The sequence below is a fragment of the Schistocerca gregaria genome, chromosome 3 (genome assembly GCF_023897955.1).
Source record: "Schistocerca gregaria isolate iqSchGreg1 chromosome 3, iqSchGreg1.2, whole genome shotgun sequence".
NCBI classification, from domain to species: Eukaryota; Metazoa; Arthropoda; class Insecta; order Orthoptera; family Acrididae; genus Schistocerca; species Schistocerca gregaria.
Genome location: NC_064922.1, coordinates 942,061,253 through 942,074,485, shown reverse-complemented (window position 1 = coordinate 942,074,485; position 13,233 = coordinate 942,061,253). Strand labels below are relative to the sequence as shown.

General features: G+C 39.9%; 1 protein-coding gene across 9 annotated transcripts in view; it reads left to right on the top strand.

Annotated features, from left to right (window-relative positions):
- LOC126355863 (protein FAM135A) overlaps window positions 1–13,233 on the top strand; it is a 528,171-nt gene that overhangs the window by 501,291 nt on the left and 13,647 nt on the right. For all 9 annotated transcript variants that reach the window (XM_050006353.1, XM_050006355.1, XM_050006359.1 and 6 more), the window contains one exon: window positions 718–967. In XM_050006353.1, the coding sequence (XP_049862310.1) occupies window positions 718–967 (250 nt within the window). The remainder of the gene's footprint in view (window positions 1–717; window positions 968–13,233) is intronic.

Sequence of the window (13,233 nt, the reverse complement as noted above, 5' to 3'; positions counted from 1 at the left end):
TACTTTATTTGTGTGTAAATCATTTGTATTACAGGAGTTACAATATCTTATGCTGTAACTAAACAACTTGCACTGGCATTGGCTCATTGCAAGACAGATTGCAGCAAACAACATTGCAAAGACATTTCAAATTCTTTTCTCACATTTATATTAACTCAATGGACATTTCTGGAGCACCAACAGTTGAGCAGCATACATGTTTATTGTCATATGACTAGGAAACTGGAATGTCATTTTTTCCTGTTACTCTAGTAACATGCCCCAAAAACACTTTCCTCAGGATTTTACATGATACCTTGGCTTATTCCTTAATAGTTTTGACATTGTAAGTATGTTTACACAAGTGGCTCATGGAATTACAGTTTTTAAAAACCACAAGGTTGTCAGTTATAACAAAATTTATTTACATATATCTTCAATAAATGCACCTTAACAGCACTGCTTGATTCCTTTTTCAGAAAAATGCTCAAAAATTGTTGTACAAGATACTTAATTTTAAAAATTTCTCTTATGTATTGATGATAACTTCTCATACCATGAGACTGAAGATAGAGCACCTCATGAAGATTATCCATTGATTTTTGTTCACCTAGTGTCTATTTTTCTGAGTTTGTGGACTATAAATGCAAAAAGTGATGATCACATCTAGTCGAAAGACCAGCTAAATTTGATTTAAATATTTATGAAAATGTGAATGTGATTTTTCCAAATTAACAGGGTGATACATTCTCGGATTTTGATACGCTGACGGACAAGTTGGTGGCAGAGATCCTGTATCATGTGGAGGCCTGTGGACTAAATCCAGCAAAGATAAGCTTCATTGGACATTCACTGGGGAACATCATTATACGGTCAGCAATCACACGCCCTCAGATGAAGCATCTGCTGCCTCGTCTACACACGTTTCTTTCATTGTCAGGGCCTCATCTTGGCACACTGTACAATAATAGCGGCCTTGTCAACATGGGTATGTTAAATGCTATTTATTATTCACTTATTATTTTAATACTGCAAATACATAATGTTTTTAGAAAATTGAAATATTTTTGTAATTCAGCAAAAAGAGTCAAAATTGAAATCATCAGCTACTAATACAAATAAATCAACATCCTGTACTCACCCAAAAGGAGAACCATGAATCAATCAAGAGAACTTATATTTTTATTGGCTCCCTGATTTTTCTTTGTTGGGGAAGCAGTTTTTTCTACTTTTTCTCTTTTTTTTCTTCTTCTTTCACCTCCTATTCCATTTATAATCTTTCTGTCTTTGCAAGTGGAGAACTAAAGTAAGCCATTACAAACCTAAGAATTTTATTTACAATATTATGTCAGGTCATATTCGATTTGGTGCAGTAGCTTTAGAATGGAAGGTACTATTTTTGGAACTAAACTGAACTCTCCATAAATGTAGAATAAGTTTTAGAAATTAACACAATTCCCAAAATTCGTTGTATTTTTACTTCTTGGCGTGAAGGAGCCTCATGTAAAACTCCTTATCATGCTATTCAATTAACTAAATTGCACCTCCTCAAGTTCACTACAGTTTTTATGAATTTCCCCATGAATGTGGCATCCAAACATTCAGATAATAATCAACCTTCATTTTGCTTAAGATGAAAATAAATATCTCAAAACTCATTCCCCTCACTTGTCACAGTATAATGGAAAAAAATATGGTATAATATAATTATGAATGCAGTGATATGCAATAATAATATGGTCTGTCCTTGTGAATCATGAAAGTAAAATAAATGGTTGCCAGATAAGTTAGGATATACACTGATGTTAACCAGTTGGTCTTATAGCACTATGTAAGTAGGACAATGTCCTATGAAGGTCTGTGAATTTGCCAAGAAGGGATGGCCTGGGTGCCTCAGTAAGACGGACAGTCATACCATGGATGTAACCACAATGGAGGTCTTATCTGTAGAGGGACCAGACTGACTTGTAGCTCATGAAGAAAGGCAGAAGCCATTTCCATAGTTGCAGTAGTGACAGTCTGGATGATTGACTGATTGGTCTTTTAACATCAGCTAGCATGACCTCACTGTGCTGTTACTGCAAATACCTGGAAGCAAGGAGAAACCACAGCTGAGGTTATGCAGCTGTACTGTATTGCTTAATAATGATGGCATTCTCTTGGGTAAAATATTCCAGAAGTAAAATAGACCCCTGTTCATGTCCCAATGTGGGAACTATGTGGAAGCATAAAATAGACAGGAAACAAAACTGGCATTTACAGATCAGAATGTGTAATGTTAGATCCTTTAATTGTGTAGGTAGGTTAGAGAATTTAAAAAGCAAATTGGATAAGTTGAAGCTAGATGTAGTGGAGTTTTGTGAAGTCCAGTGGCACAAAGAACCTGACTTCAGTTCAGGTGACTGTAGGATTGTAATTACAAAAAGAAATAAGGGTAACACAGAAGTAGGTCTAATAACAAACAGAGAATGGGAATACAGGTAGGCTACTATACACCATAGGAATGCTTTGTCGGAGCCATGATATTCATGAAGCCAGCACCTGTCACAGTAGAACAAGTGTACACCATCCATCCAAAATGTTCCTAAACTAATTGTATTACTGGCATCATCAGTACAGTAAATACTGTGGCAGTTTGAACTAACAACTGTAACCAACCGATGAGCATTTGCCCAGTAAGCTGTGAGCAGGCAGTTTTAAGGAATAGATGTGGGAATGTAGTGCGCAGTGTTGTGTAACAAATCACAGTGGAGTAACATATCAGAAACATCTCCAGAATGTTTTGAAGAAGAGAAAAGTGTGTGAAAAGTTTGTCCCCCCACATCTTCACTCATGAGCAAAAACGATGATTTGCGGCTGCATGCTGCAGCTTGATTGAGATTCAAAATTTGAGTTTTTTTTTTCCCCAGGAAAAAATTATTGCAGGTGATGAGATATGATGATATCAATACGAACATACCACAAAATGATAAAATCGTGAAATTCACATTATGGCCCAACGCTCTAATGACTGACAGACATTTAAGCCAGTGTAACAAGCGAGTTGAACAGTGTCCCAAAAATCCACTTTCCTCACAGTTTCACAGGGTTGTATGACCCTTCTGTGCATTGTACTCAAGTGGAGGGAGACTGTATAGAACACTTGACACATTAAAACAACGATTTCAACATATTTCCATTTTACATTAATCCAGTGTCAAAACTATTTGGAGTGGCAGGGTGTATGCCAGTTAGATCCACAGATGATGAAGTGACTGAAAGAATGTATGATCAGATAGGACAGTTTAATTGTGATGGTGGTCTAGATGTTAATGCAGGAAAAGGAAGAGAAGGAAAATAGTAGGAGAAAATGGACTGGGGTAACAAATGAAAGAGGGAGCCCCCTCGTAGAATTTTGCACAGTAGTTAATCAGCACTGACACTTGATTTAAGAGTCATATAAGGTTTCAGATTGATTATATAATGGTAATACACAGATTCTGAAACCAGATGAGGACTCTGACCATAATTTATTGGTTATAGACTGAAGGTTAAAACTGAAGAAATTGCAAAAAAGGTGAAAAATGAAGTAGTGGGTCCCGTATAAATTGAAGGTACCAGAGACTATTAAGAGTCGTAGAATGAACATTAGGCAACATTGGACTGAAATGGGGGAGAGGAATACAATAGACGATGAATTGATTGACTTGGGGGTAGAGAATGCAGTAGGCAAAAAGACAATGTCTAGTAGAAATCCTTGGATAACACAGGAGACATTAATGTTAACTGATGAAACGAGAAAAATATAAAAATTCAGCATATGAAGCAGGTGGAAGAGAATACACACATCTAAAACAATGAGATTGACAGGAAAAGCAAAATGACTAAACGCTTATGGTTAGAGGAGAAATCCAATGCTCTTGAAACTTGCGTGACTGGGGAGAAGATAGAAGCAGCTGTATGAATATCAAGAACCCTGGTGGCATACCATACCAAGAAAAGAAGGTAAAGCTGAAAGATGGAAGGAATCTATAGTAGAGCTGTACAAGTGAAATGAACTGGCAGGTTGTCTTGTGAAATGGGGAAAAGGAAGTAAATGAAGGTCAGACGAGAGATATAATACTGAGAGAAAAGATGGACAGAGCATTGAAAGACCTAAGTTGGAACAAAGCTGCTGGATTTGATGGTGTCCCCTCAGGATTGTTGAGATCCTTTGGAGAGCCAGCTATGACAGAAATATTCCACTGTGTGTGCAATACAAGGTGTGTTCCATAAGTAATGTGACCAAATTCATAAAAAATGATTTACTGAATACATTCGTACAAATTTTTAAAAAATTTCAAAATAGCTCCTTCTTGCGTCGACACATTTCTCGAGGCGGTGTTTTCGTCCCTGGAAGGCATCCTGGAATGCTTTTCTGGAATGTCCTTTAGAGCTGATGTAACAGGCACCTGTATGTTTTCAATCGTGTCCCAATGTTTTCCTTTCATTACTCCTTTTAACTGAGGAAACAAATGAAAGTCAGTGGGAGCCAGATCAGGACTGTAGAGAGGCTGGGGAACCAATGGGGTCTTGGTCCTGGCCAGGAAGTCATTGACAGTGAAGGTGCTGTGACTCAGCACATTGTCGTGGTGAACTTTCCATGTGTCCTTGATGTCGCTTCGGAAGCGTGAGACCTTCCTTTTCAGACTTTTGAGCACTCCCAAGTAGAAAACTGAGTTCACTGTAGTCCCAGTAGGTATGAATTTGTGGTGGACAATGCTTCAAAGAAGACAATGAGCATGGTTTTGATCCGGGGTTTGCTCATGCGTGCCTTCTTGGGGTGGGGCGATGATGGGGTGTGCCACTCTGAACTCTGCCTTTTTGTCTCAAGGTTGTACTCAAAAATCCACGACTCATCACCAGTGATAACAGAGTTTAAAAAATTAAGATCATTTTCAAACGTTTCCAACATTTCTTGGCACCGAGGCACTTGCATGTGCTTGTGTTCGTCGGTCAACACTTTTGGGACGAGTGTGGCACACCTTTCTCATGTTCAAATCTTCAGTCACAATGCAGAAAATGGTTGTTTTTGACATGTTCAGAGTTTGTGCTATCAATTGAAGGCTCAGCCGTCTGCCAGAGTTCAAACAATCGCGCATGAGCATCACATTTTTGTCGACTCGTGTGGTTGATGGCCGTCCACTGTGAGGTTCATCGGTGATCTCCTCTCGGCGCTTCATGAACGACTTGTGCCATCTGAAAACTTGTGATTTGGACAAGCAATCATTCCCAAAGGCATGCTGAAGTAATGGAAACGTTTCGGTGGCGGACTTCCCAAGTTTAATGTAAAATTTGATACCGTGCCGTTGCTCTACAGAATGATCCATTGTACCCTGTTACATAAACTCAAAATGGGGTTGACGGTAACGCACGTTCTGACTCTCCGGCAGCTCATAGCTGAACGAGACAAAGAGCATTTCGAAGCTAACACCTCCTTCCACTTAGCCCATCCGGTTACAACACGTTGTGGTGTACCGTTACGTGAGGAAAAATTAGTCGTATTACTTATGGAACGCGCTCTGTATAGATGAGATGGGTTTTTGTCCTCAGATTTCAGGAAGAATGTAATAATTCCACTTCCAAAGAAGTTAGTTGTTAACAGATGTGAATACAACTGAATCATCAGTTTAAGTAGTAATGGATCCAAAATATTGACTTGAATTATTTATAAGAAATGGAAAATGTGACAGAAGGAAACATTAGGAAGATTTGTTGGGATCCTAGAGAAATTTAGGAAGACACAAAGCAATACTGACTCTAGACTTCTCTTGGAAGATAGCTTGAAGAAAGGCAAGCTGACATTTTAAAGAATTTGTGGATTTAAAGAAAGCTTTTGACAACATTGAATGGACTACACATTATACCACTTGTACAGAAACCAAACTGCAATTGTAAGAGTCAAAGAACATGAAAGGGAAGCCACAATTCAGAAGGGAGTGGGATGCAGCTGTAGCATATGTCTGGTGTTATTCAATCTGTACAATGACCAGCAAGGAGAAATCTGGAAAGAGAAGTAAAATTCAAGGAAAAGAAATAATAAATTTGAAATTTGTTGATGGCCTTATAATTCTGTCGATACGAGAAAGATCTTGGAACAGCAGCTGAATGGAAAGGATAGGGTCTTGAAAAAAGATGATAAATTAACATCAACAGAAGTAAAACAATTTTAATGGAGTGTAGCCAAATTAAATGAGGTGGTGATGCAGGGGTTCGTCTAGAAATTGAGGCACTGTAAGTAACAGAAGACTTTCCCTATTTGGGCAGTAATAAACTGATGATGGCAGCATATTATTAAACGCAGACTGGCTATAGCAAAAAACACATTTACGAAAAAGTGAAATTTGCTCATCTAAAATAAATTTAAGTGTTTGGAAGACTTTCCTGAAGGTATTTATATGGAGTGGGACATTGTAGGAAAGAGAAACATGAGCATCAAGCAGTTCAAATGAGAATAGAACAGAATAGAAGCCTTCGAAATTTGTTTCTGCAAAAGAATCCTGGAGATGGGTTGATCATAAAACTGATGAAGTACTGAATCAAATTAGGGGGCAAAAGAAATTATAGCTCAATATGACTAAAAGTAAGGATGACAGACATGAGTACAGTAACCTGGTTCAGGTAGATATGGGTTTTTGTAGTTATTCGGTGATGAATAAGCTTTCATGGAATATGCTAGCATGGAGAATCAGTCTGCAGACTGAAGACCACAACAATACAACATGGAGCACAAAAATTCTACATGGATTTGATTAGTCTTTTTGCTCATCATGGAATATGGTTAATCAGAAAGAACTGAGAGTCACTTCACTGAAATAATTTTGACCAGATGCTGACACAGTATCACCCATGTCCACAAAGTGACATGTACTTACTAAAAATATCAGTTCATTGGCAGTGCAAAAAAATGTACTCAGCGAAGGAAGAATCAGATGGAAATTGACAGATGTGCTGTACATATACAGGGTGTTACAAAAAGGTATGGCCAAACTTTCAGGAAACATCCCTCACACACAAAGAAAGAAAATATGTTATGTGGACATGTGTCCGGAAACGCTTACTTTCCATCTTAGAGCTCATTTTATTACTTGTCTTCAAATCACATTAATCATGGAATGGAAACAGACAGCAACAATCGTACCAGCATGACTTCAAACACTTTGTTACAGGAAATCTTCAAAATGTCCTCCGTTAGTGAGGATACATGCATCCACCCTCCGTCGCATGGAATCCCTGATGCGCTGATGCAGCCCTGGAGAATGGCATATTGTATCACAGCCATCCACAATACGAGCACGAAGAGTCTCTACATTTGGTACTGGGGTTGCGTAGACAAGAGCTTTCAAATGCCCCCATAAATGAAAGTCAAGATGGTTGAGGTCAGGAGAGCGGGGAGGCCATGGAATTGGTCCGCCTCTACCAATCCATCGATCACCGAATCTGTTGTTCAGAAGCGTAGGAACACTTCGACTGAAATGTGCAGGAACTCCATCGAGCATGAACCACATGTTGTGTTGCACTTGTAAAGGCACATGTTCTAGCAGCACAGGTAGAGTATCCCGTATGAAATCATGATAACGTACTCCATTGAGCGTAGGTGGAAGAACAAGGGGTCCAATTGAGACATCACCAACAATGTCTGCCCAAACATTCACAGAAAATCTGTGTCGAAGACGTGATTGCACAATTGCGTGTGGATTCTCGTCAGCCCACACATGTTGATTGTGAAAATTTACAATTTGATCACGTTGGAATGAAGCCTCATCCGTAAAGAGAACATTTGCATGGTGGCAGTTGACGCTAAATAACGAAAAGTGTGAGATGATCCACATGAGTTCCAAAAGAAATCCGTTGGAATTTGATTACTCGATAAATAGTACAATTCTCAAGGCTGTCAATTCAACTAAGTACCTGGGTGTTAAAATTACGAACAACTTCAGTTGGAAGGACCACATAGATAATATTGTTGGGAAGGCGAGCCAAAGGTTGCGTTTCATTGGCAGGACACTTAGAAGATGCAACAAGTCCACTAAAGAGACAGCTTACACTACACTCGTTCGTCTTCTGTTAGAATATTGCTGCGCGGTGTGGGATCCTTACCAGGTGGGATTGACGGAGGAAATAGAAAGGGTGCAGAAAAGGGCAGCTCGTTTTGTATTATCACGTTATAGGGGAGAGAGTGTGGCAGATAAGATACACGAGTTGGGATGGAAGTCATTACAGCATAGACGTTTTTCGTCGCGGCGAGACCTTTTTACGAAATTTCAGTCACCAACTTTCTCTTCCGAATGCGAAAATATTTTGTTGAGCCCAACCTACATAGGTAGGAATGATCATCAAAATAAACTAAGAGAAATCAGAGCTCGAACAGAAAGGTTTAGGTGTTCGTTTTTCCCGCTCGCTGTTCGGGAGTGGAATAGTAGAGAGATAGTATGATTGTGGTTCGATGAACCCTCTGCCAAGCACTTAAATGTGAATTGCAGAGTAGTCATGTAGATGCACTGAAATGAGTATTGACACATTGTTGCATGAACCATTCGCAGAAGTGTACCCGTGGAGGCCAATCAGCTGCTGATAGTGGCTGCACGCGCTGTACATGGTATGGAAACAACTGGTTCTCCCATAGCACTCTCCGTAGAGTGACGTGGACAATGTTACCTTGTACAGCAGCAGCTTCTCTGACACTGACATTAGGGTTATCGTCAACTGCACGAAGAATTTCCTCGTCCATTGTTTGCAGGTGTCCTCATCGTTCTGGGTCGACCCGAGTCACGAGTCATAGGCTGGAATGTTCCATGCTCTCTAAAACGCCGATCAATTGCTTCAAACGTCTTCCTGTCGGGACACCTTCGTTCTGGAAATCTGTCTTGATACAAATGTACCGCGCCATGGCTATCGCCCCGTGCTAATCCATACATAAAATGGGCATCTGCCAATTCCGCATTTATAAACATTGCACTGACTGTAAAACCAAGTTTGTGATTAACACTAACCTGTTGATGCTAGTACTGTAGAACAATGAGTTGCATGTCAACACAAGCACCGAAGTCAACATTACCTTCTTTCAATTGGGCCAACTGGCGGTGAATCGAGGAAGTACAGTACATACTGATGAAACTAAAATGAGCTCTAACATGGAAATTAAGCGTTTCCGGACACATGTCCACATAACATCTTTTTTTTTTTATGTGTGTGAGGAATGTTTCCTGAAAGTTTGGCCGTACCTTTTTGTAACACCCTGTATAGACAAACAGCTGGTGACAATTTTAGAAAAATTGGATGCTATTTTCAAAATTCTTTTAGAAATTGACCAGGTTGGTAGTATGTTGGTCCATTTAGGGTGCCTATGCAAGCAGTTATTCAGCTCGGCATTGATTAACAGGGTGGTTAGATATTCTCCTGTGGGATATCATGACAAATTCTGTCCATTGGCACACTAGTTGTCAAACTCCCAAGCTGTCTGGAGGGCCCTGACCATAATGTTCCAGTTAAGGATAGATCCACTGATGTTGACAGCTGTAGTAGGGTTTGGAAAGCATGAAGACAAACAGTAGGAACTCTTGTCCTGTGTGGATGGGGATTATTTTGCTGAAATACACTGATCAGCCATAACATTATGACTAATGATCTACTATTTATATAAACCTGTTGAAGCAATAGCAGTGTCATGTGGAGAGGCATGACTGACAGTCAGACTCGTGCTTGGTGCATGTAGTATCAGTGAGTGTGCTGTCCATGTTTAGAATGGGGAAGGCGCACGATCTATCTTAGTCTGACCGAGGGCAGATTGTGATGGTCCAGATGCTTTTTACAAGCATTTTGCTAACTGCATGACTGGGATGTTCGAGGTGTGCTGTGCTGAATGTCTTTAAAATGTGGCAAAACCGAGGTGAAACCACGTCGAGGTGTCATGGGGTTGGGCAGCCACCCCTGATTACAAATGTCGAACGTCATAGGCTGAACAGACAGGTAGAAAAGACTGGTGGTGAACTGTGGCAGAACTAACATCAGTCTTTAATATCGGGCAGAGTACAAGTGTGTGTGTACACACAGTGCATCAAACACTCTGAATGATGGGCTCTGCAGCTGACAACTCATGCATGTGCCAATGTTATCACTACAACTGAAATGGGCAGTGACCATCAGCACTGGATGTTCGTGCTGTGGCAGAGCATTGCATGGTCTGATGAATCTTGACACCACCTTCATCAAGCTGATGCGAGGGTGCGAATCCGTCATCTTCCAGGGGAACAGGTCTTTGAAACCTGTACTGCAGGCTGAGGACATGCTGGCAGCGGCTCCATTATGCTCTGAGAAACATTCACATGTTCATCTGTGGGTCCATTGGAGCTCGTACAAGGCACCATGATGGCCAAGGAGTATCGTACTCTGGTTGCAGACGACATACAGTCCTTCACGATAATCATGTTTTCCGATGCAGCGGCATTTTTCAGCAAAATACTGCACCGTGTCACAAGGCTGGGTGTGTGATGGGAGTGCTTTGAGAAACACAGTGCCAAGTTTGACTTGCCAAATCTGAACCCAAACAAACACATCTCGGTTGTGACCTACTGTGGCATCAGAGCCAATCGCCCCCCCCCCCCCCTTTTACTCCTCCTCACTCCCCTTTCTCCTCCGCCCCTGAAATTTACAGGAATTAGATTACTTATGTGTGCAGATGTGGTGCCAACTTCCTCCAGTGGCTTACAAAGACCTCATTCCTTTCCTGTCATGATGTTTCGCCAAAGGTGGGCATGCTGGCTATCTGTTAGGTAGTCAGAATGTTCTGACTGATAAGTGCATAAGCCCCAGGTGGCTTTCCATGAAAGACACTGAAACATGGGGTAGGATATCATTGACGTACTGCAGTGCTGTAAGGGTGCCATGGATGACAACCAAAATGGTCATGACCATAATCCTGGCTGTTGGGCCATATATCAGGTGATAATCAAAGTGGTATATGGCTGCTGTGTGTGGCATCTGCAGATGCATCTTCGCTGGTCATCATGGCTCAGTTCATCACTAAAGATAGTTCTACTGCAGTTGATGCGATTCCAGGCCAAATGTGCCTGACGCCACTGCAAACCAGCTCGTTGGCATGCAGAGGTGAATGGTAGTCAATGCAAGGGTCACCATGAGCTCAGCCCCTCCTTTCCGTGGGCCACTTATTAATGGTTCTTGTGGTCACTGAAGCACCAGTTGCACATCAGCTCAATGGTGATGATGAATCCAGGGCTCCTGGTGCCCCTCTGACAATTTCTCAGTCCTCACGTTCTGTCGTCTCTCTATGTCGACTGCTTCCTTTTTGATGCCGTGTTGAGCCTTCATTCACCCATTCTTGCCAACATCGCTGAATAGTGGCATCGCTCCTGTTCAAATGTTGAGTGATTTGCTGATATATGTGTATATTGCCCATGCACCTGTCTGTGAGACGCAGTTACTATCCAACTGAGTACACAGAATGAAATTTGCGAAAAGATCATGTCCTGGTATCAACATGTCCCCTGTTTACTATTCTTGCCAGCAGTGCAGTGAAATTGTGCTGGAGCATCACACATTCATCCATCAGCCACCAAAGTTTACAATTTTGCATTTTCTGTTGATACCTTTGTGGTGCTTTTTATTTCTATTATTTTTTAGTGTGTAACTGAAGACAAGTGTGCAAAAAGGGCTAACCCACTGGAAAAATACATCAAATTATTATTATTATTATTTTTTTAACAGAAATTTATACAGAATGGACCAGTTAATGTTCCTGATCTGTCATATCCTTTACTTTGCAATGTAACACAAAAAATAATAATTTATAAAGAAGAACAATATTATGTGAAGATTTGTTTTGTACACTATGAAACATTCAAATCCTCAGGGTACCATTGTAATGGTAGCAAAAAGTGTTTTTCTAGCCTTAATATTGTATACTATGCTTGATGTGTTGTAAATGAGTTTATTCTGGAAAAACTCCCAAAATCTTATTAATAACAATCAGTGTTATCAAACCGTGCAGCGTCATTCCTGTAATACCCATGGTGAACTGCTGGAATGTAATTTGTAATTGCTGTAATCCTGTAGCTTGGAAAGTTTTATCAGTCTTGTGCCATTGTATTTGAGGCAAAATGTGACATTAGAAATGTAAGTCATACTTGTCCCCTTGTCCCTCCCCCTCATGTCTACAGTATCAAAATTCTCAATACTACCATAAACATATTTAAAGAAAAACTTAAAAAGGGCCATCTTTCATAATTTTCAAACATGTAATTTTACTTTATAAAACCTTCTGCCCAAATTCAGATACTGTTCATCTTTGTACCTTATCGAGAAGAGGTTTGACAGTAATAAACATGTCACTTTTCATTTTTACAACATTGAAAGGTTCCTTTACTCTTCTTCTTTTTAACAAGTTCCATCCACTGGTCTGGAACAAAAATAAAAGATACCTGAACAAAAATAAAAGATACCTGTCTTTTTTTTTTTCTCAATTAACCCAAAATGACGGTCAAAGGGTAAATGCATAGGACCAGGCACTAGACATTTAGGTTCCCCATCAAATCACCCCGACTATGTTAAGTACATCCAAAAGCTAACTAAAGAGAAGTTTTTATTTTGGTCAAAGCAAGAATATGAACACACAAATAGCTGACGTACAGTGTCAGGAACCAATGCTGTAATATACTGTCTAAGACACGAAATAATGTCGTCTACCCCCATACCAGCTACTTACGCTGACCACATAACTATTATTTCATCATTATTAGATAGTAAATTATGCACACAGAAGTTAGATGTCCAGTGCTGGTGTTTATAGAATGTGATTCCTACGGACAAGTGGGGTGCAGAGAGACATTGTCGTGTGTCAAAAGCAATGACCATAACAGAGTTATTAGTTTTTGAATATTCTGAGTCTCTTTTCAGATATTCATAGGCAGTATGTGTTTGTTTAACATTAAAGTTCAATTTGCTCAAGTTATTTCAATTTTATGACCATTTTTCTCAGAAGAAATTTGCATTTTAAGGTGGTCACAAAATTGACAGGAGTCAAACTATGTGATTGTGCAAAGCCAATAATATAAAACAGATAAAATATTTTATGATACATGTCAAGGCTAAGATGTCTTTTATTTCTGTCTTCACACTTACCTTCATAAGGACTATTTGTCTTCCTAATGTTAAGATCTCCATACAGATATGTCATGTTGGGATTGTTTTTCCTGGAGCAGTGACTTGACTGTGTAGGAA